The following is a 23,324-nucleotide window of genomic DNA, read 5'->3' on the forward strand; positions in this document are numbered from 1 at the left end:
AAGTCGAATAAGGCAAAAATCTGCCTTCAAGAAGTTCATAACATGAATAGGGAGATGGTCAAGGGGGAGAAGGACTATAATAGGTGAATATGCAGAAGTTTGAGGGAGCCCAGAAGAGGGAACTCCTAATGCAGGTGAGGATCGGGGAGGGCTTTTGCCAAGTGGACAAGAGAGGGGAAGACTTTCAAATGCAGGGAATAGAATTCACATTCTTTTTAGGACTCTTGTGAGGGCCTAGCACATGCAGGGAGCTGGGGAGTGGGCATTCTATGTGGCCTGCAGTATAGAACCAGGGTTGGTGGACTTTTTCCGTAAAGGTCCATAGAGTAAATATTTCGGCTTCCCAGGCCCTACAGGCTGTGTCATAACTACTGAATTCTGCTGGTTTAGGGCAAAAGCAGCCCTAGACAATATGTAAATGAATAGGTGGGGCAGTGTTCTAATAGAACTTGATTTACAAAAATAGGCAGTGGATGAGATTTAGCCTGTAGTTTCTGACCACTGGTATAGAAGTTCCTCTCTTTGGGGCATCTGGATGGCTCAGTCAGTTAAGCATCTAACCTGGTTTTGGCTCAGGTCATGATCTCAGGGTCATGGGCTCAAGCTCTGTGTCAGGCTCTGTGCTCAGTGCGGAGTCTGCTTGAGATTCTCTCTCCCTCTCCTTCTGCCCCTCCTGCTGCTTGCGCATGCTCAATAAGTAAATAAATAAATAAATAAATAAATAAATAGATAAATAAAATCTTTGAAGTTCTTCTCTTCACCCACAGACGTAGTGGCCCAATACAGTGTTTCTTTGGAAGTCTTGTTCTCTCATCCTTACTTCTTTATTTATTTATTTTAAGATTTTATTTATTTATTTGAAAGAGAGAGAGAGTGCACATGCAAGCAAGCACAAGCAGAGGGAGAGGGAGAAGCAGGCTCCATCCTCTCCCCGATACGGGACTCGATCCCAGGACCCTGGGATCATGACCTGAGCCGAAGGTGGATGCTTAACCGACTAAGTCACCCAGGCACCTCTCATCCTGACTTCTTTTAATTTTTGAGAGATGACTGGCCTTTTCCACAATGAGAAGCTATAATGTGTAACTGGCAGGTGGTATATGTGTTCTCTCTTTTACATAGGTGGAATCACAGTGTCTGTGGTTGCATTCTTCTTCACAATTAAGTTCCTCTTTGAGCTTGCCGCACGCGTAGTCAGCTTCCTCCAGAATGAGGACCGTGAGCGCAGAGGGGACCGGACTATTTATGACTACGTGCGGGGAAATTACCTGGATCCCCGGTCTTGCAAAGTCTCCTGGGATTGGAAGGACCCCTATGAGGTGGGCCACAGCATGGCCTTCCGAGTGCATGTAAGGGAATGTTTCTGTCTCCATACCCGTTGGGTTTTCTGAATCACTTGGTTTCCAGAGCCCCATTCAGTCTGTTGGTAGTGCTGGCCTGGAATGTTAACATGTTTCCTTATTTTTCAGCCATTCCCAGGGACTTAGTAATTGTTACTATCTGGAAGGGTCACAAATTTCTCTATCATTTTGGTTTAGTAGATGCTTAGCTTTGAAGATGGATAAAGCTTAATGTTACTTTTTCAAAAGAAGAAAAATATCACCAGAAAGAATAGGTGTTATAGATTGGGGGTTGGCAAACTATGGCCTGAGGGGCCAAATCAGGCCCACCTCTTGTGTCTGTAAATACACTTTTATTAGAACACAGCCACACCCATTCATCTTCCTGTATTGCCTGTGGCTGCTTTTACACTTGAGTAGTTAACCACACTTGAGTGGAGTAGCTGGGTATGACCCACAAAGCCAAAATATCTATCCTCTGGCCCTTTATAGAAAAGTTTGCCTGCCCATCCCTCCTCCCCCAGCCCTGCCTGGGACCTTAGCTCACTCGGTGCCGGTGGTACCCACTGACTTACCTTCACATTTGGGTTAGCAGCGATAATATAATAAGAAGGGCCGGGTATGCAGAGGGCACAGCATTTGCAGTTCAGAAATGTCAGGTTGAAATGGATTCAGCAGTATATTTTATCCCTGTCTTCTGAACAAGTTAAGAATTTGTTCACGATTTAATGTTTTCTCTGAGGTGTGGTATTTCTCTCTGTGTCTGTGTGCAGGACTGTAGGGACAGTGGTTACTGGGATTTGCCAGCTCCCTCCTCCCTCCCCACACTCTCTTGAGTTAGGTGGGAAATGGTTTTTGCTTCTGCTCACTAATGAGCACCCCTCATCTCCCACCACAGTTATTCTACAAGAACGGGCAGCCTTTCCCGGCACATCGGCCTGTGGGACTGAGAGTTCACATCTCTCATGTCGAGCTGGCAGTGGAAATTCCAGTGACCCAGGAAGTCCTCCAGGAACCCAGTTCCAATGTGGTCAAGGTGGCCTTCACTGTGCGCAGGGCGGGGCGTTACGAGATCTCAGTGAAGCTTGGTGGATTAAACGTGGCCTACAGTCCCTACTATAAGATTTTCCAGCCTGGTATGTTCTTTCTTCTTTTTTTCCTCCCTTTCTCCATCCCTTCCTTCCTGTATTTTTCTTTCTTGCTTTTTAAACATACACCTTTATTAAGATTTAATTCACATGCCACATCATCCATCCAGTTAAGATATACAGTTAAATGGTTTTAAAAATTCATAGTTGTGCAACTGGCACTGCAGTCAGTTTAGAGCATTTTCATCACCCCAGAAAGAAATCCAGTACCCGTTACCAGTCACTCTCCATTTCCCCCAAACCTCCCCATCCCTAAGTAACCATTTATCTACTCTGTAGATTTGCCTACTCCAGACATTTTATATAAGGGTAGTCATAAAACACATAAAACACATGACCTTTTTCACTTAGCATAATGCTTTTAAGTTTAATTCATGCTATAGCATGAATCAGTACTTCATTTCTTTTTATTGCTAAACGACGTTCTGTTGTGTGGCTATACCACCTTTTATTTACTCATTTGTCAGCTGATGGACATTCGGGTTGTTTTCACCCTTGGCTGCTGTGAATAATTCTGCTGTGAGCCTTTGTGTCCAAGTTCTTATGTGGACATATGGTTTTATTTCTGTAGGAATGGAATTGCTGGGTCATCAGCGTAATAAGTTCTTAAGGGGTAAGGGTGCCAGAATAGACAAAAGATACATTCTTCTGATTTTTTAAATCTTTTCAAGGAAAAGCCCCTTGGCCCTAATTCCACCCTTACTGCCCATACGTGTTTTCCTTCTTATGGCAGAATGTCTGCCCCAGCTGCCAATATCTAAGAGTTGAGGCCTCTGTCTTTACTTTTTAACCCCACTCATATCCTTTATGCCAGATAATAGATGCTCACTGACTTTGAAGCCTCCAGGTGTAATCTCTGCCTTCTGATTCTGCAGCGAATCTGTTTAGTGTGTTAAGATCCTGTCGTCTCTGTGTGCCCTGCCCCAATTGGCTTCCTTTGGAGGGTGTCATTAAGCACTGGGCAGGTTGGTATCCACAGAAATGAGAGGACTTTGGGAATGTTTGGAGTCAAACGATAAGAAGAGGAGCCTTAAGATTTGTCTATCTTTGCCTGCCCGGTCCTCAGTTTTCTTTCTTTTCTAATAGTGGAAGGTTGTGGACAAGGTGGCTCCCAGCCGTGTCGCTCTGCATGTATCTCCTCCTTTACTTCAGTGACTCACTCAGACTCCTTTCCACGGGAATTATCATCACCCCACCTCTTTGCCACCAGTGGTGAACAGTTTTGCCTTACCATATGTATCAGTCTTTTATTTTTAAATTAAAATTAAACTCTTCGTTTTGAGATAATTGTAGAATGTCCAGCAGTTTAAAAAAATAATAACAGAGGGATCTGGTGTACCCTTGACCCAGTTTCCCCCAAGGGTTGCGAGATCTTAAAAAACTAAAGTACAGTATCACTGCCAGGTTACTGACATTGATACAGTCAGGGTATAAAACATTTCCATCACAATGAGGATCCTTATGTTGCCTTTTTATAGCCACACATTTTCCCTCCCCCACCCACCTGTTTCTTAACCCCTGGCCGCCCACTAATCTGTTCTCCATTTCTATTATTTCCTATAATGACATTTCAAGAATGTCATATAAATGGAATTATATTGGGTGCCTGGGTGGCTCAGTTGGTTAGGCATCTGCCTTTGGCTCAGGTCGTGATCCCAGGGTTCAGGGATGGAGTCCTGCAGCGGGCTCCCTGCTCCACAGGGAGTCTGCTTCTCCCTCTGCCCCTCCCGCCCCCCACTTGTGTGCGCTCTCTCTCTCAAATAAATACAATTTAAAAAATCTTTAATAAATGAAATTATATTTCACTCAGCCTAATTCCCTGGAGATTCAACTAAGTTGTTGAGTGTACCAGTAGTTGGTTCCTTTTTATTTCTGAGCAGTATTCCACAGTGCGAATGTACCACAGTTTGTTTAACTATTCACCAGTTGAAAGACACCTGGGTCGTTTTCAGTTTGGGGCTGTTATGAATAAACCTAAGAGAATTCATGCACAGGCTTTTGTGTGAACATACGTTGTCATTTCTTTAGTGTAAATGCCCAGGAATATGATTTCTGGGTCGTATGGTAGTTACACACTTAGTATTTTTTTTAAGGATTTTATTTATTTGTCAGGGAGAGAGCACAAGCAGGAGGAGTGGCAGGCGGCCCTGGGAGAAGCAGGCTCCCCACTAAACAAGGAGCCTGCTGGGGGACTTGATCCAGGACCCTGGGATCATGACCTGAGTCGAAGGCAGATGCCTAACCAACTGAGCCACCCAGGCGTCCCCACACTTAGTATTTTTAAGAAACTGCAAAACTCTTTTCCAGAGTGCCTTTAGCATTTTACATTCCTACCGGCAATGTATGAATAAATGATCCAGTTTCTTCTTCACATCCTTGCCAATATTTGATATTGTTACTGTTTTTTATTTTAACCATTCTGTTAAGGGTGTGATAGGTTTTTGTTTGTTTGTTTGTTTGTTTGTTTTAAGATTTTATTTATTTATTTGTCAGAAAGAGAGAGCACAAGCAGGGGGAGCGGCAGGCAGAGGGAGAAGCAGGATCCCCGCTGAGCAAGGAGCCTGATGGGGGACTCTGTCCCAGGACTCTGGGATCATGACCTGAGCCAAAGGCAGATGCTTAACTGACTGAGCCACCCAGGCGTCCCAAGGGTGTGGTAGTTTTAATCTGCATTTCCCTAAGGGTTAGTGATGCTGTACATCTTTTCATGTGTTTATTTTCCATTTGTGTATCCTCTTTGGTGAAATGTCTTTTGCCTATTTTCTAATTGGATGTTTTTGTTTTTTACTACTGAGAATTCTTTATATATTCTACATACTAGTCCTCTGCTATATATGTGGTTTGCAAATATGTTCTGTCAGTCTTTTTTTTAAAGATTTTATTTATTTGAAAGAGAGTAAGAGAGAGAAAGCATGAGTGGGGAGGGGCAAAGGGAGAGGGAGAAGCAGGCTCCCCACTGAGCGCAGAGCCTGATGTAGGCGGACTGTAGGGTCATGACCTGAGCTGAAGGCAGATGCTTAACCAACTGAGCCACCCAGGCACCCCTGTTCTATCAATCTTTAGCTTTTCTTTTTGTCCCCTTAACACGGCCTTTCACAAACCAAAAGTTTTTAATTCTGATGAAATCAGTGTATTAATTTTTTCTTTTAAGGATCATGCTTTAGTTATCTGAGAACTTTTTGACAAGTTCTGGATCCCGAAGATTTCCTCCTGTGTTTTTTTCCCTGAAAGTTTTACATTTTATATTTAAGGCTATGATCCATTTTTAGTTAATTTTTGTATACTATGTCAAGTTTTTTGTTGTTGTTTTTGGGTATTTTATTTTATTTTATTTTATTTTATTTTATTTTTTTGCTTATAGATGTCTAGTTGCTCCAGTACCATTTGTTGAAAAGACCATCTTGGGGCGCCTGGGTAGCGCAGTCGTTAGGCGTCTGCCTTCGGCTCAGGGCGTGATCCCGGTGTTCCGGGATCGAGTCCCACATCGGGCTCCTCTGCTGGGAGCTTGCTTCTTCCTCTCCCACTCCCCTGCTGTGTTCCCTCTCTCTCTGGCTGTCTCTCTGTCACATAAATAAATAAAATCTTTAAAAAAAAAAAAAAGAAAGAAAGAAAAGACCATCTTTCTCCTGTTACGTTTATCTTCTTTTGTACCTTTGTTAAAGATCAGTTAGACATATTTCTGGGTCCTCTGTCCTGTTCCATTGATATTTGGGTCTGTCCCTCCATCATTACTACAGAATCTGGATTACTGTGGTTATACAGTAAATCCTGAAATTGGGTAAACTGACTCTGCTTACTTTACTGTTTTTCAGGATTGTATTTTGCTACTCTAGATCCTTTTGTCTTTCCATACAAATTTTAGAACAATATTTTCTATATCTACAAACATTCTCACTGAGATTTGATAAGAATGGTGTTAAATCTGTATGTTACTTGGAGAAGATTGACATCTTTACTATGTTGAATCTTCCAGTTCATAAACATGGTAACCTCTGACTTTATACAGACCTCTTCCTTTCTTTCATTTGCATTTTGTAGTTTTCAGCATAGGAGTCTTGTACATTTGTCCTTAGATTTGCACCTAAGTGTTTCAGGGGTTTTTTGTCTCTTTGTTTTGCAGTTGTTTAGCACTTATTTCTGAGGCCTGCCTCACTTGCAGTTTCCCAGTGGGACTGTGTAGGCACTATGGAACTCTCAGTTCTGTTTCCTGAGTCCTTTTCTTATTTTGTTTAGCACAGCAATGGTTGGAAGTTTATGAAAATGAGTCCCCCAGTTCATTTGAATGAATCTCTTTTTCTTTCTTTTTCTCATCCTCTTAATGGTGGTGTTTATCCCTAGGAATTGGGTGGGGCCCAGCTCTCTGGGGCTCACTGATTGAAGAGATCTTTGTGCTCTGAAAAGACCTCCTCTAAGGATTAGATTCCATTGTCTTCCAGGAATGGTGGTTCCTTCCAAGACCAAAATAGTGTGCCACTTTTCTACTCTTGTGTTGACCTGTGGACAGCCACACACCCTTCAAATAGTGCCCCGAGATGAGTATGACAATCCGACCAACAATTCCGCATCCTTGAGAGACGAGCACAATTACAGTGTGTCCATTCATGAGGTAAGCAGCTTCCCTTCCTCTTCTATGGGCTCCTTCTCTGTCATTCTCACCCTTTCTCCTTTACTTCCTCTTGTCTCCACCCTGACTTCTGTGCTGTCCTTCCTTCATCTGACAGTGCCTGTCTTATGAGGAATTAGGAGACTTCGATCAGCTTGTAGATAGGAGAGTTCTTTGTAAAGAGTAAATTGCCATGCAGTAGGGAAAATTCTATGCATTCAGTGATGCTCTGTTTTCCTCCTATAGCTCGGTCCTCAAGAAGAAGAGAGCACTGGTGTCTCATTTGAGAAGTCAGTGACATCCAACAGGCAGACCTGCCAGGTGTTCTTGCGACTCACCCTGCATTCTCGTGGCTGCTTCCATGCCTGCATTTCATACCAAAATCAGCCAATCAATAATGGTGAATTTGACATTATTGTCCTAAGTGGTGAGTTGAAAGAAAAGCTGTGATTTAGTCCCGTTCCCAGACCACGTGTTCTTTGTGTGTCTGCATTCTTCTGCCCAGCCTCACACACATTTGGTATTTGAGCCAAACTTGGCTTAGAGTCCTATGGACTAAAGGTCTAGTGACAGGTCATTTCTTTTCTCCCCCATCTCCAACTTTAAAACCTTATTCCTTGTTATACTTCAGAGAATGAGAAGAACATTGTTGAACGCAATGTGTCCACCTCAGGAGTGAGCATTTACTTTGAGGCTTATCTTTATAATGCTGCCAACTGTACCAGCACACCCTGGCACCTTCCACCCATGCACATGAGCTCCTCCCAGCGCCGGCCTTCCACAGCTCTGGAGGAGGAAGATGAAGATTCACCCTCTGAGTGCCAGACCCCTGAGAAGGTGAAGAAACCGAAGAAGGTGTACTGCTATGTGTCACCAAAGGTCAGACCTCCCATTCTTTTTATTCTTTTTTTTAAGAGTGTATTTATTTATTTGAGAGAGAAGGCATAAGTTGGGGCAGGCGGAAGGAGAGGGAGAGGCAGGCTCCCCACTGAGCAGAGAGCCCGGTGCAGGGCTCAGTTCTAGGCCCCCGGGATCATGACCTCAGACAAAGGCAGCTGCTTAACCAACTGAGCCACCCAGGCACCCCTGGACCTTCCATTCTTGTCTCAAAATCCCCCTGTGTGAACCTGCAAATAATTGGCCATTGTAATAAAACCACAAAGTATTAGTGTGAGAATCAGGGCAAGATCATTGACTTGTAGGTTTTCTGGGCTACTAAGAGAGGCTACTTAAGGTTGAGCCGAAGATGGTGCCCCCTCTTCTGTTGCACCTGTTTGGATTGGACTAGATGAAAACTGTCTCGAGATTCTATGTATCTTGGTGCTTTAGAGCACCAGAGGCATTCTGCCTTTTGCTCCTGGGAAAATTTTTCAAGACATGGCTCCTAGAATTTTAAAGAAAGCTACTTTCGACCATTAAAAGTTTTACGCTGGTATAAAAATTACTGTTGGCCCCTTATGCTGTTTTGAAACAATTTGGTCTTTCATTCTGTGCTTTGCGAAACCACAATAAACGCATGTCACTATCAGGCAACAAGATTGAAATAGAGAAGTTCTGGCAGAGGCAAGGAGGTGAGCTTCCCAAGGCCCCTGAGCTAAGAGGCACTGTGTGTTAGGAATTTTCTTTTTAATATTTGTATTTTGCTTAGTCATTCAGATCTCAGAAGAAAGAGCTCTTGAAACATCTTATTACATCCCTTTAATCTCATAACCAAAACAGAGTTCTAATTTTGTTCTACTTCAGACTTCACTATGTGTCATTTATCATTTAAAAATCTAGCCCTACTTTGGAATAGGGGAATGGAAATGAGGGCCAGGGTGAGGTGTAGATGAAACAAGATTGACTATGAAGTGGTAACTGTTAAACCTGGTGATGGGTTCGTTGTACCGTTTTCTCTTCTTCAGTATGTGTTTGAAATTTTCTTCACGAAGAGTTTTTAAATCAAGAAAAAGTCTGATCTGTACATTTAGATAATAGGGTTTTTTTGGATTAGAAGTTATTGCTTTGTTTTTTCCTTTTTTTATAACACTATAAAGAGACCATTCATTATTCTTACGTATTTTTATAAACTTTTTTGTTTGAAACCACACCACCACCTTCACACACACCCCCACCCCCCACCTGCCCTCCCGTGGCAGATCCTTGGTACCATTCTAATAGAGAGAAAGCAGTGCATGTAGGCCACTGGTATCCCCTGTCCACTGAGGAAGTCTGAGCAGCACCCAGATGAACAGAGGAAAATTTTGCCCATTTCTAGGTGAAATGTTTACTCATAAAGTGAAAACCTGATCTCAGACATTTAGAAATGGTAGTGAGACTTGAGTGTTAAGGTTATGCAGTGTCTCTGTGTGAAATCGCATTGTCAGAGTAATATTTTCGATTTGCCTATTTTAAGATAGAATTGGATGTTACTGATTTGATGTTAGGACTAAGAAATTATTGAGGGAAGAGTTTATGAGGAATGGAGGTAGGAACTCTGATTTTTTAATTACAATACATAACATAATTTAAAGAAAAGACAATATAATTACAATACCCAAATAGACCCTTTCTGTTTATCATTCCCTTCCTTTTCTGTATTTTGGTCCTTCAGCAATTCTCAGTGAAAGAATTCTACCTGAAAATCATTCCCTGGCGCCTTTATACCTTCCGAGTGTGCCCAGGAACAAAAGTAAGTTGAATCTTACATCTGGTTAATACTGAGCCAACTCAACCCTGGAATGTTTCTGCCTTTTCTCTTTTCCTAGAAGGGCTTTCGGTGTTTCAGAAATTCTTATTGTGCACTCAGGAGTCATTGCCAAAAAGAAAGGGTTGTTTTCTCCTTACAACATGGCATGAAGAATATAGAAGTTCTAGAAGGACACAAGCCTACAGACACAGGAATTAGTAGCAAGTCAGAATTCTTCAACAGTTATCTTTTGCCCCTGAGACTAACTTAATGGAGAGGGCGTTGGCAGTTCTGGCCCAAGCTTGGTTTCCCAGTGCACTGAAGCTAACTCTTTTAGAATGAGCATTCTCATATATTAAAAACATTTGTTTTAACTTTTCTGAGCTTTTGGAATCTAAAGGTGAATTGCTTTCCTCCAGCCAGTCTGCCTAACCTTGTCAGCTAGTCATTTGTATCTTGTAGATCTTTTTTTTTTTTTTTTAGGATTTTATTTATTTATTTGAAAAAGAGAGAGCATATAAGAGAAAGAGAGAGAGAGAGCACGAGCAGGGGGAGGGGCAGAAGGAGAAGCAGACTCCCCCGTGCTCAGGGAGCCCAACCCGGGGCTCAATCCCAGGTCCCTGGGATCATGACCTGAGCCGAGGCAGACGCTTAACTGACTCAGGTGCCCCTGTATCTTATATATCTTTACTGCCTTCACCCTTATATTTTATGTTAGGAGGGCCATAGTGTTGCCTATGGTCCTCACTAAATCTAGTCTCTGTGACAAATGATTTGAAGTACAGTTGGATTATAGAGCATTGAGATGAAAAACAAGGCGATATACTCCTGGGAGATACTCACTTCAAGAAAATAGGCTTAATTTGTTTATTGGTTGGTACCGAAGGTTAGGGAAAGTTTTTGCTGGATTTCAGGATTTTATAGATTAACGCCTTCTTTTTTTTCCTTTGTTAGTTTTCATACCTTGGCCCCGACCCTGTTCATAAGCTCCTCACACTGGTGGTAGATGATGGCATTCAACCACCTGTGGAGCTCAGCTGTAAGGAGAGGAACATTCTAGCAGCCACTTTCATCCGCTCCCTCCATAAGAATATAGGTAAGGTTGGACAGAGCTTCTGACAGGAAAGGCAGCAACCCCAACCACCCTGGGTGTCTGAAGGTGTGGGCTGGACTGCACAGATGTCTTGTAATGAGGCTGTCATCGTGATGGATCCTTTGCTCCGCAGGAGGCTCTGAGACCTTTCAGGATAAGGTGAACTTTTTCCAGCGAGAGCTTCGGCAGGTACATATGAAAAGACCACATTCCAAAGTCACCCTAAAGGTCAGCAGACACACCTTGTTGGAATCGGTGCGTAAAGTTTCATTTCCATTGTTATTTGTCAGGGTTTTGCAACTAGAAACCTCTTTGGTATTTGGTCATATCCTCCAGGTCATCTTTTTTATGAAACCCAAATTTCTCTTCTCTTTAAACATATCTATTAAAGACTATTAAAGGTTGGGGTAGATTTGTTCAAGACATATTATTGAAGGGAGAGACTAGTTGACACATTGGCTTTATAATCTGTACTAAACTAGTTCCTGAACTATCTCATGGAACTTCTATGTGGGGAAGGTAGAAGTAGTTGTTAAAGAAGAGCATTCTTGGTCTTGAATCCCTGGAAGAGAAGAGCTCTTGTTGGGTTAAAAGGAAATTATTTCTGTTGTCACTCTGGTCTGCTGGAAAAGGAACACCTGATGTGTGTCTGTCTCCACTGCACAGACACTGGCATAGTTCTTGCATTCCTCAAGAATGAGAAGGCTTGGTCCCTGTCCAGAAAGTGTTTGTGATGTTTGGCTCTGGTAGGTGTGACTGGAAACCCCTTTTCTCAGCCACATTCTCTGTGTGGCATGGCTCCCTGTCTGAACACAGCGTTGTGGATAGAGAGTTCCAGTGGATGCTGTACTTTGCTGAAAACCAGGACTCCTTGCTTCTTTGCTGACAGCTTCCTAATTTGAGTCCTTTTATTTCTTTACATAAGAGTTTTCTCATAGTAAATTGAGCATTAAAAAAAAAAAGCTTCAACTTCCCAACAAAGCAATGGTATAAAGATGAATTAGATTGTTTTTTAAAATCTTAAATTTCTTCTGGAGATATGTGCATTTTAAATATGAAATGATATTATTCAAGTTTATAAGTACTACATCTCCTCCAAGTACTGATGGTTAAAGGGACAGTGGCAGTATTCTTGTGTTTTTGTCTCCAACACACAAGAGATGCCCACCAGTCTTCCGACAGTTTCCTTCCCTTCACTGCTTTTCAGTCTCTGAAAGCCACTCGGAATTTCTCCATCTCAGATTGGAGCAAGAACTTTGAAGTGGTTTTCCAAGATGAAGAAGGTCAGTTTTAAAAGTTTATGTTTATTTTCTTTAACTCTCTTCCCCCCTCCTCCTTTCCTCCTTACCCTCTCTTCACAAATAACAAAAATATCCCCCCTCCCCCTGCCCCTGCTCAAGCTTATTTTTCCAAATGGAAAAGAAGTCATGAGTTGAAACAGAAAAGGTGGTGTTTCCATACCAGGTGGCTTGGTGGGGTTTGTAGAACACAGACACGGGGACTGGGAGGGCAAGCTCTAAGAGTCTGGACCGGAAGGGAAAGTAACCTTTGTAGAAGAAGAGAAATGTCCATTTCCTGGGATCTCTGATCTCCTGTGTTTTCATACTGGGGGGCATTAACCTAATGAGCAGAATACTTGAGTCCTGTAATCCTACAGAAAGGGGTGGGATTAAAAAAAAAAAAGCCACAGTTTAGATGAGTTGGAGTGGGGAAACACTAGTGGAGTAGGATGGAAGGAAGGTGGAGAGTGTCGAATGATGAATCGATGATCACTTTCTTTTCTTTTCTTTTTTTTAAGATTTATTTATTTAGAGAGAGAGAGCATATGTGTGCCAGCAGGGGGAAGGGCAGAGAGAGGAGGGAGAGAGAGGGAGAGAATCCCAAGCAGAATCCCTATTGAGCACGGAGCCTAGTCCAGGGCTCAGTCTCATGACCCTGAGATCATGACCTGAACTGAAATCAAGAGTTGGACGCTTAACCAACTGAGCCACCCAAGCGCCCCCACTTATTTTTATTATACTTTTCAGCTCTGGACTGGGGAGGGCCTCGCCGAGAATGGTTTGAGCTAATCTGCAAAGCATTATTTGATACCACCAATCAGCTCTTCACTCGATTCAGTGACAACAACCAAGCATTAGTGAGTTTGTGACTTCCCCATGGGTGGGTGGAAAATGTCAATTGTGTTATAATGGATAGTCTAAGAAGGGTTTGAGATCATGAAACAGTCCTGGTAAATTGACAACCTGTGTCTTGTTCTTAATTTTGATACAATATGAACCCAAATTAGATTGCCTCCCTCCTCTTTGCCTTTATATTTCGTCTGTAAAATAAGAGAAAATTCAGATAGATGAGTATTTGACTAAAACATATTATAGTGCAATAGCTATCTACTAATTGTTATAATGATTAGGCCACTTTCTCAAAACATACCTAAAGCCATTGAATTCTGTACTAGATCTTTGACTAGGCAGAGATATCAGGAGTAGAGAAGTAGACTTTGTTTGGAAGAAGTTCTGGTTTAGGGGAAAGGCATCACATCATCCACTGGTTAACTTCCATACTCAGCCAGGGACCACAAACTTAATGTAATATTTTTCCACTTACTGTAAGTCCCTCTTTGCCCTCCATCTTCCATTCACTCTAAATTATTCATGGTAGCTGCCGAACAACTAATGCCATTTAGATGACTCTTTGATTCTAACACTGAAATTCTTACTCCCTTGGGATGGGGTTGGTAGGGAGGGTCTTCCAGAACTAAGCTTGAAAAAAATGACCCAGAGTCTTTTAATCCCTTTCTTTGACAGGTACATCCCAACCCGAATCGCCCTGCTCATCTGCGCTTGAAGATGTATGAGTTCGCAGGGCGGCTGGTGGGCAAGTGTCTCTATGAGTCCTCTCTAGGAGGAGCCTACAAGCAATTGGTCCGAGCTCGCTTCACCCGCTCTTTCTTGGCCCAAATCATAGGACTGCGTATGCATTACAAGGTAAAGTCTTAGGTATACATTCTTTACCAAGGCCACTGTTCATTAATTCTGGAATCCCTCCGCGCTGAGCTCATTGTTCTTAAGGTTGAAGGGGTAAGTGGTTCCAAACAGTTACAGATTTCATTTCTGGGTAAGAGTAGTCATGTTGTGTTCTGTCTTCTGTCTTCTCAGTACTTTGAAACAGATGACCCAGAATTCTACAAATCTAAAGTTTGCTTCATCCTCAACAATGACATGAGTGAGATGGAGCTGGTCTTTGCAGAAGAGAAATATAACAAATCAGGCCAACTGGATAAGGTGAGAAAGAGAACAAAAGCCTGTGGATCCTATGATTCCCAGTCTCCTCTAGAGCAGGACTACCTAATGGAGCTTTCTGCAATGATGGAAATGTTGTCTGTCTGTGCTGTGTTTGAACACCCGAAATGTGCCTGGTTATTCACCAAGTAACTGAGTTTTTCACTTTATTTTATTCTCATTAAATGTAAATAAGCACGTGGGGCTAGTGATGACCATATCAGGACATTGCATCCCACACGTGATGATCTTGGCCCGTATGATGAAGCGAAAGACACATGTACCCGTATATCCCACCCATTCCTACTTTGCAGTAGAAAAAGAACTGAATGAAAATCCAGTGTCACTGCACAAGCAGCTTTGGGAGAGACAGCAGTGTCTTCCTCAACTTCAGTGGCCGTGATACAGATAACTCCAATTTTAACACCGTGCTTGTGTATTTTTTGGCTTTTTTACTAGAAAATTATTGGTCCAAAACATTTCTTTTTTAATTTAGTTTAATTTAAATTTTTTTTTAATTTAAAAAAATTTTTTTTGGCCAAAAACATTTCTGATGCAAATTTGGTTCTGTTTATGTTGTGGGGTTAAATAATATCAGATGATAATTGTGACAGTAAAGTTGCAGTAATATACAAGTGAAAGTAAAATGGCAACAAATAAAAAATTGTGACCACTAATACCATTGTATTGATAATCACATGGCCTTTGTGAGCACATTGTTAAGGTAAAGGAACAGTTGTCCCCATCTTAGAATTTCTGAAATCTAAAAAGATGTCTTTACTACTTACGTGGCCTTATTTATTCTCAGATAAGTCGGCTCAGGGGTTTAAAAGAAAAGGTCATGAGGGGTTTAATTTTGGATCAGAGAGATGTCAGCGTATTGTTAACAAAGAACCAGGACATCTTTCTGTTGCATCACCACCGTTTGACCTAGTCAGAGAAGGCTCATTCCAATATCCTAGCAGCCAGTGGAATAGGCAACGGTGGTAGGACTGCTGAAGCTTAGTAACTATATAACACCAGAGGTGTTGAGAGGTTGAATGTGTAGCAGAAACTCATGACTGTAGCTGGGTTTACAGAAAGTACCAGGCAGGTGTCATCTGATCAACTCCCATCCACAGCCTCCACCATCTGTCTTTTTGTCTCTTCTTTCAGGTTGTAGAACTCATGACAGGTGGAGCTCAAACCCCAGTCACCAATGCAAATAAAATCTTCTATTTAAATTTATTGGCCCAATATCGACTGGCCAGTCAAGTGAAAGAGGAGGTGGAACACTTCCTAAAAGGTGAGAGCCTGTCTACTCTTGGCCTTGAGATAAAAACGCCTGTAGCCATGGTGTGGGTTTGGCTTTAACTTGGCCACTTTGTTTCAGGCCTGAATGAGTTGGTCCCTGAGAACCTTTTGGCTATTTTTGATGAAAACGAGCTTGAGGTAAGTGCTTACAATTACGGACCCCACCCCCCGATTCTTGACCGGGTATGTGAGTGTGCCCACAGGAACCAGCGCGTTACACCTTCTGTTGTGAGATGTGGTAGGAAAGTCCTTCATGCAAGAGTTGGTTTCACTTTTGTCACTCTTCCACGCATTGCCCCTTTCTCCAGCTTTCAAAACATTAGAATGTGAACATTAGAACCAAATAACTATTTTTGAAGAGTAATAATTAATAGTCATTTATTCATCCAGTATTATTGATACTGGTTGAATAGTAAGGAACATTGGTATTATGTACAGTCCTTGTAAGTCCTGTGGCATTTAAAGTTGATTTAAGGGAATAATAGAATTTATTTGTTCAGGGACTATTTATTGTCTCCTAAAGACACGGACGTTTGAAGCACTGGGGAGCTAGCAATGAATAGGACAGAGTCCCTGCCCTCATGGAGCTATGTTCCAGGGAAGGAGACAAACCAACAAATGTGACATATTTCAAAGTTTTGGGCTACAATACTCTACAGTTAATATATTCTTATCACAGATCCTGTAACCACCAAAAAATGGACCTAAGATGGTGAATACCATTCTATAATTATCAAAATAGACGTTGTGGGCAAAAAATGAAATCAGGTGGTCATTGATCTGTTGCTCACAAATGATACATACACAGCAAGTTATTGGTTCCAACTTACCACAGCCTTTATGAGGAGCGTGTTTTTGCAAACTATTTCCTGTAAGGAGGAGATTTCGTCTTCGAAGATGAGAAAACAAAAAAGTGGTTTCAGGTGGTCTTGTGCAGCGATTATTCTTATTAACCGAATTGGCCTCTAGAACAAGAATCAAAGTTGTGTGCGATTTTCGTCACATTTGTACCTTCAGGCATGAAATTCAAACAAAATGAATGCCCCATCCCTCACTCAGCCTCAGGTTTCCAATAGACCTGTCACCTAGTGCTGTTATTTTTTTGGGCTGAGGAAGAGCTACTGGTGTTTATCGGTTTATCATAAAGCATAACCTTTGTTTGTAAAAGTGAGGAGGAAGGAAGGACACAGTCTCTTAGAGTTGTTCCACACCTTACTCTTACTCATTAGCTTAGCAAGTTCTTTTTGAAGGAGCCAAAGCTCCTCAGGCTTAATTTGGGCTTTTCTGGTCTCTTGACGAGGACGTATCATTCTTGAGAGCTGTTGAATCTGCTAAGTCACATGCTGGATCTGGAACCAAATTCAGACATAGCAAGAGGTTCAGGCCTCTGATGTCAATAATTTCTCATTTTTTATATACTTTTTAAATTTATCTGATCAAGTAGAGGCAGGGCTGAAGGGAAGGTGATAAAAGTTAAATCCATAAAGGAAGGATGGATCCTGGGAAACAGGAAAGGTCATCTGACAAATTCATAAATGGAGCTGGGGGTTTTCATCAAAGGGGAGGAGCCTGTCTTTTGTTCCAATTCAATAATCTACAACAGTTCTTTGGTGTTTGTTTGTTTTAAGATTTATTTATTTATTTTAGAGTTGTGTGAGTGGAGGGAGACAGAGGTGGGGAGAGAAGCAGACTTCCCACTGAGCACAGAGCCTGAGACGGGGCTCGATCCCATGACCCTGGGGTCATGACCTGAGCCAAAATCAAGAGTCGGACGTTTAGCCAACTGAACCACCCAGGCGTCCAACCACAGGAGTAGTTGTTAATTAGAGGTGCACCTCAGTAACAGGAAACTTTTTCAAAATACACAAGTTCCTAGCCCATTCCTGGAGATTTTGATTCAGTAGGTCTAGGGTAAGGCCATGGGCATCTGTATGTGTTTGTAAAAGCTGTGTGATTTTTACCACACTGGTTAGGAGCCATCGGCCTGTTCTAATTAACTTTCCTAAAGCAGAGTTCTGGCATTATGATCTCGCCTAATGGTCTTTTTCCTGGTGTTTCCTTTACTCCATGTTTTGCATGTTAGCGTAGGCAATTTTGAGCTTATATTGGGTGTCTCTCCTCTGCCTGTCCTAGTAACACCTGACTGTCTTCTCCAGCTGCTGATGTGTGGGACTGGGGACATCAGCGTGTCTGACTTCAAAGCCCATGCAGTGGTTGTTGGCGGCTCATGGCATTTCAGAGAAAAGGTAAGTGGGCCAGACTTCTTTTCACTGGATTTGTGCCATGTGGCAAGGAAAAACTTTCGGAAGAAAATTGCCGAGGAGTCAGAGAGGCAGACACGTCAACCAGGGAAGAAATGGTACACAAGGGGAAGACAGCTGGTTGTCCAAGCCGAAGGGAGCCCTGGTCCCTGAGGGCTGTCGTGCCAGCTGCCAGAGGAGGAGTACGTCAGAAAGGCAAAGGAATAGAACCAGCTGGGCAGACGCTGCCCTGCCGACGGTGTAACCGTGTAAATTCCTGGAGAAGCTGCCGACTCTGACTGTTGCTACCCGTGTCCCCTTCCGGGCATCCTCTTCTTTCCCCAGAGTCCAGTCCTGGGCTGCACACTGAATGTGACCCCACCTTGTGCTCTCCCTACCAGGTCATGAGGTGGTTCTGGACCGTGGTGTCCAGTCTGACCCAGGAGGAGCTGGCTCGGCTGCTACAGTTCACCACAGGCTCCTCTCAGCTGCCACCTGGAGGTTTTGCCGCCCTCTGTCCCTCATTCCAGATTATTGCCGCTCCGACCCACAGCACGCTGCCGACTGCACACACGTGGTAGGTCTCAGAGTGCTTGGGGCACAGTCTGGTGGGGGAGGGTCTTCCAGCCCCGGCCAGTGTTTCCAGCGGTGTGAGTTAATCACCTCTCCCCTTGCCCTTCCAGTTTTAACCAGCTGTGCCTCCCCACGTATGACTCGTATGAAGAGGTGCACAGGATGCTGCAGCTGGCCATCAGTGAGGGCTGCGAGGGCTTCGGCATGCTCTGACCACCCTCCTGCCACCCCCCGACCCCCGTGCGTCCTGGAGCCCCTGGGTGCCCCTAACACCGTGATAGCCACCGACCCGAACACATGTCCGTCGGCCAGAAGCTGCTGCATGCTCCCCAGTGTCTGGAGCTGGGTCGCTCCCTCGCCGCCCCTTCCACATCTCCCCCACAGGCCACTTGGGCACGCCGTGGAATCCGCGCTGCTCACTCATGAGAAGAGGACCACGCTGCTGTAACTTCACTTGGTTCTCAGAAGATCTCAGGAGCAGGAGCTGCTTTAGGAGCTGAGGGAGAGTATGCAAAGGGTGCGCCTTCCTTAGAAGGCTGGGGTCCGCCTTGCTCAGCCTCCTGTGCCGATGCCCCTGACAGGTCCCTCTGCAGCCCTCAGTGCTTGCCCTGCGGTGACGTGAGTCCTTCCTGGGCACGGGGCGAGTGCCTCCTCTCACTGGGAGCCGGGAGAAGCACAGAGAGGAAGTGGCCCACATGAGCAGTCTTCATTTTCATCCCTCTGCACCATAGCAGGCTCAGGCCGTGGCACTGGACTACCTCTAAGGGGGACTGATGGCACAAAAGGATCTTTTCTTGTGGTGTCAGAACTGGAAAAGGAGCTTTTCCCTGAAGGCATTTCTGGAAACGATCGTTAATCCATAAAGAACTCTGTAAGCTTTTTCTTGAATTTGAGCCAGTGAGAAAAACAGACCCAAGAATGTGAAAGATAGCTGGGCCTTAGCTTCCAGTGCTGAAAAAAGATTTTCCTTTAGGGCATGTCTAGGCCTACGGCTGGCTTGAAGACTACTGATATTTGTCCCTGAGTCTGTTCTGCACACTGAGGTGTGGCTGGGCCTGGCTGCTTACCTCCAACTTATGCAGTCCGCTAAGAGCTGGGGATTCTTTAGCTTTCTACGGAAGAAAATTTTGTAGCAAGGGTTTGGGGGTAGTAAGAATAGCCTGCTAACAGTCCCTGACTCTCTCTTTGCTTGGCATTCTCTGGAAGCACTGAGGCAAGGGAAAAGGGACCAGTGGTTGAAGTGCTCGTCACAGGTCCGCGGCGTCAGGGACTGGGAACACACATAGAGAAGTTTTGTCCGACAAAAACACCCAGCTGCCCACTGACTTCCTTCCCTCTCTTAGTTGCCAGCAAAAGCCCCTACGGAGGGAGGACGATCTAGTAAGTTCCCTATTACACCTGCAGCTGGGTCTTGGAAAGTCACACCATCCTTTTTCATGACAGTTTGAATGCAGACATTTTCAAGACTCAAAATCTCATCAACTTCCCAAATTTCTGTTTCTAAGAAGGCTTTGCTGCAAGCTACCATTCTCAATGGGGCATTCAACTCAGAATATTACAAGCCATCTTTACTGCCAAAACCAGCAAGTCCACAGAGTCCAGAGATGAGGCGGGACTTGTGGCCATTTCCTCGGCCTCCTGGAAGCATGTCTGAGCCCTCCTGTTCCCAGGGATCATGAGGAACCAGCTCTCCTGAGCTGCTCCTGTTGCGGCCTGACCTCACTCCTTCGCAGTTGTCATTTGTCCTTCTCGGCGTGGGTGCTGACCTCACTCATTCTTGGGGTCCAGGATCCAGCATCAGGGCCTCGACACCCCAGCCAGGGCCCTCCATGCCACACGGTCACTGCTGTCCTCAGGGACCAGGACAAGGTGCTGCTGCTTGCCCCAGTGTTTTCCCATGGGACAAAGCTCACTCTGGATCGAGTGATCAAAGATCACCCCTCGGGCCTAGAGAGGGGTTGCCAGCTGGGGGCACGGGGGCTGGTTCACACAGGCAGTTGTTCTGGATTCTGCATTCTCCCTTCCAGCGGCCCTCTAGAGACCAACGCTGGAGCTCGATGTGATTTTCTTGGCGAGATCTGTCCTTTTCAGCCCTAGTCGTAGCACTTCTCGGAGCCGCTGCAGGGCAGCTGCGGCAGCTCACGGCCCTGTGGTGGTCCTCCAGCCCCAGGGTCTCTGTTGAACAAAAACCCTTTGGTACTGTTGTGGTTTTCTATTCTTCCAGTGTACTCTGTCTCCTAAGTCTGTTCCAAAGTATCTTTGCTCTGTTTGGCCTTTTCTTTTACCTTTTTTTCTAACCCTGCTTTGGTACTAGCCAGTATGGGGGAAAGGTACATGTCAGAGAGAAGGAACAATACCTGTTAATTCTTGGGCAATTGTGAATTTCATGTTCTTATTTTGGCCAGTTCTTTTATTTATGCCCCTGTGGCCCAGGTACTTGGAGGGCCGGCTAAACACCTGGCCTTGTGGTGTCTTGGAAGGAGACCAAGCAAGCATCGAGTGAACACCAAGGAGAGCATCAGCATGTTTTCTAGAGACCAAGTGCTGCTGCAAATCCGTCAGGCCAGGCAAAGGGGCCAGACCATTGCAGCGATAGTGTAAATATTTTGTACAGTAAATAAATCAATATTGAAAAGGACTAAGGAGGAAGTGGCTTCTTTAAGTGGTGATTCAGGGCTCAGACTGGAGGCGGGGAAGGAAAAGAAAGATTTAGAAATGTGTTTGCATTTTCCCAAGTAATTCCTTCCAAAGCCATGAGCTCAGGGTAGAATGTACCTGCAGAGCCTTGGCCTGTCCCGGGCTTTTCACTCTTTCACCCTTTCCTCATCACTGTTCCTGATGTCAGGCAGGGCCACGGTGCAGGACATGGGCTTGTGCTCAGCTCCTGAAGAAGAAACCAGCTTGGCAAGAGGAGAGGATGTCTGTTTTCATGAGTCTTTTAAATGTTCATTTGTTGTTTGATGTAAGAAACTCAGCATAGAAAATTTGGCAATAAAAAGAGCCCAAGAGAAATAATTCACCTGCCATTCAGAGGTAACCACTGTTAACTGATGTACATAGCCTTCTGGTTTGCTTACAGTCACATTTATTTCCACACCTCCTCCCAAGCGAGCGAGGTATGGCAGACAACACTGCTTCTCAAACCTTTGTGGGTGGCAGGCGGCACCAATTCTTTTCCCACCAAAAGTAAGCTTGGCAGAGAGAGAAAACCAGACCTCTGATTTGGGGCCTAGAAGGAAAAGTAGCAGGGACCCTGGCTTTGTTGGGAAAGTAATCACGGTGTCATTACACGTTGATTCCCAATCTGGAAAATAAAAAAAAAATACCCTTTGGGATTGTTCTTAAGATGCTGATTTTTGCCCCACCTCCCAGACCTAGTGAATTGGAATCTTAGTTTGAACACCACTCTTTGAGAGTGCATTCACTCTACTTCCACCTCCTCAGGCTCCTCAGTGATAAGAGATGTCCTTAAAAAACCAAAATTCTGTCCCTCTAACTTCATATTTTTAGATTAACAGTCCTACGTCTTTTATACTTGATCCTCTTGTGGCTTTGAGTGGCTGTGAACATACATCATTGATTAATTTCAGCCTATCATAAAGTTATTCTTTTTTAAGATTTTATTTATTTATTAGAGAGAGCAGGGGAAGGAGCAGAGGGAGAGGGACAAGCCGACTCCACGCTGAGCATGGAGACTGATGCAGGGCTTAATCCCAGGACCCTGAGATCATGACCTGAGCTGGAACCAAGAATCAGACGCTTTAACCAACTGAGCCATCCAGGCGCGCGCTATCATAAAGTTATTCTTAAGACTGAAGGTGGTGGTAGGATTGTTCTTGAATTAACATGGTAAGTACTAGCTTTAGCCTCTCAGGAGTTGTTACCTCTGACCCACTGCAGACAGAGCTGTCAGACCTCTGCCCAACCTCACTTCTCTCGTAGGAGCACAACAGAGATTCTCTAGCAGGTAGCTTGAACTAGAAGCTCCTTGTCTCTACTTGTGCTTCACATAGACCCTCAAGTGTAATAGAACAGCTCCAGGTGTTCTGTAATACTTTTACTTAAAAATGAATTTCCTCCCTTTTATTTTGAGATGTAACATAGATCCAAAAAAAAAAAAAAAAAAAAAAAGGTCTACAAGCATGCACAATTTAATAATTATAAAGGAAACACATGGAACCACCATCCAAGTCAGGAAGTAAAACATTACAGCACTGCAGAGCAAGTCTGGTCCCACCCCTCCAGAGGTAACTCTTACCCTGACTTTTATGGTCATTTTTGCACCGATTCCCTTTTCAAGTCTGTCCTAAAAGTCACAGTGGGGAGGGGAAAAATAAGAACCCGTGTGATCTCTTGGTAAGATGCTAACCAAGGTCAATTTGTCTATAGTAATTACTACACATCACAATTAGTTGAAAGAGAATTTTGAGACATTGTTGTGCCATGAGGATCTAGTTCAGATTCTTGATGCTGAATCTGATGAATCATATTCAAAGACGACAAGGTCTCTCTGCAAGGACTTTCCCTCAGATATTCTAAATTGAATACTCCTTTGCTTTTATACCCTGAACAGGTTTTGGGCGCTGGTCTAACGTGATCGTGATTCTCTTTGGTGCTCAGTGGCAGGTTCTCAAGTATCATGTAAGTGTAGTATTGAAAATGACTCTGCTGAATTGTCTCAAAAAGTTGTGAAATTGGCTAATATTTCTGACTTAGAGTGCTGAGTCTGCACAGCATCTAACAATGCCATTCCAGAGTTACCTGAGAGCTTAGTTGTTTTGGTTTGGAGTGCACAGGGTGGGTTTAGAAATCCACACGGGGTACTGTGATGATTGGGGTTTGTGTGCGATAGAGATGTGCCGCCTAGAGCTAGCTGTGCCTTGCTGTGAATGCTTCCCCTCCGCCCCCTATGCTGCGTTCAGTTACTTTAATTCTCCTGCAAGAACACGTTATGGTAGCCAGAGCAGGGACCTGGCTCAGGTGTGGTCTTTACGAGATGGTCCATGGATTCCTGGTAAGATGTGGAGGACACAGTCTTTTTCCAGATGGCAGAGGACTGATAGCTTAGATTTTTGATACAGCATCAGA

The 23,324-nt window shown here is 43.9% G+C and overlaps 1 protein-coding gene across 10 annotated transcripts in view; it reads left to right on the forward strand.

Moving 5' to 3' along the window:
- AREL1 (apoptosis resistant E3 ubiquitin protein ligase 1) overlaps positions 1–20,874 on the forward strand; it is a 43,029-nt gene extending 22,155 nt beyond the window's left edge. For 3 of the 10 annotated variants that reach the window (XM_048220086.2, XM_044391299.3, XM_057318710.1), the window contains exons 4-20: positions 1,123–1,349; positions 2,239–2,476; positions 6,925–7,094; positions 7,338–7,518; positions 7,723–7,970; positions 9,685–9,762; positions 10,714–10,855; positions 10,986–11,107; positions 12,060–12,135; positions 12,880–12,989; positions 13,657–13,836; positions 14,008–14,133; positions 15,286–15,415; positions 15,503–15,561; positions 17,580–17,669; positions 18,065–18,240; positions 18,347–20,874. In XM_048220086.2, the coding sequence (XP_048076043.2) occupies positions 1,123–1,349; positions 2,239–2,476; positions 6,925–7,094; positions 7,338–7,518; positions 7,723–7,970; positions 9,685–9,762; positions 10,714–10,855; positions 10,986–11,107; positions 12,060–12,135; positions 12,880–12,989; positions 13,657–13,836; positions 14,008–14,133; positions 15,286–15,415; positions 15,503–15,561; positions 17,580–17,669; positions 18,065–18,240; positions 18,347–18,449 (2,456 nt within the window). In that variant the 3' untranslated portion in view covers positions 18,450–20,874. The remainder of the gene's footprint in view (positions 1–1,122; positions 1,350–2,238; positions 2,477–6,924; positions 7,095–7,337; positions 7,519–7,722; positions 7,971–9,684; positions 9,763–10,713; positions 10,856–10,985; positions 11,108–12,059; positions 12,136–12,879; positions 12,990–13,656; positions 13,837–14,007; positions 14,134–15,285; positions 15,416–15,502; positions 15,562–17,579; positions 17,670–18,064; positions 18,241–18,346) is intronic. The other 7 variants (XM_057318714.1, XM_057318713.1, XM_057318715.1 and 4 more) reach the window with 3 other exon arrangements.
- The last annotated feature ends 2,450 nt before the right edge of the window (positions 20,875–23,324 follow it).

This window comes from Ursus arctos, unplaced genomic scaffold (assembly GCF_023065955.2).
Source record: "Ursus arctos isolate Adak ecotype North America unplaced genomic scaffold, UrsArc2.0 scaffold_25, whole genome shotgun sequence".
NCBI lineage: Eukaryota > Metazoa > Chordata > Mammalia > Carnivora > Ursidae > Ursus > Ursus arctos.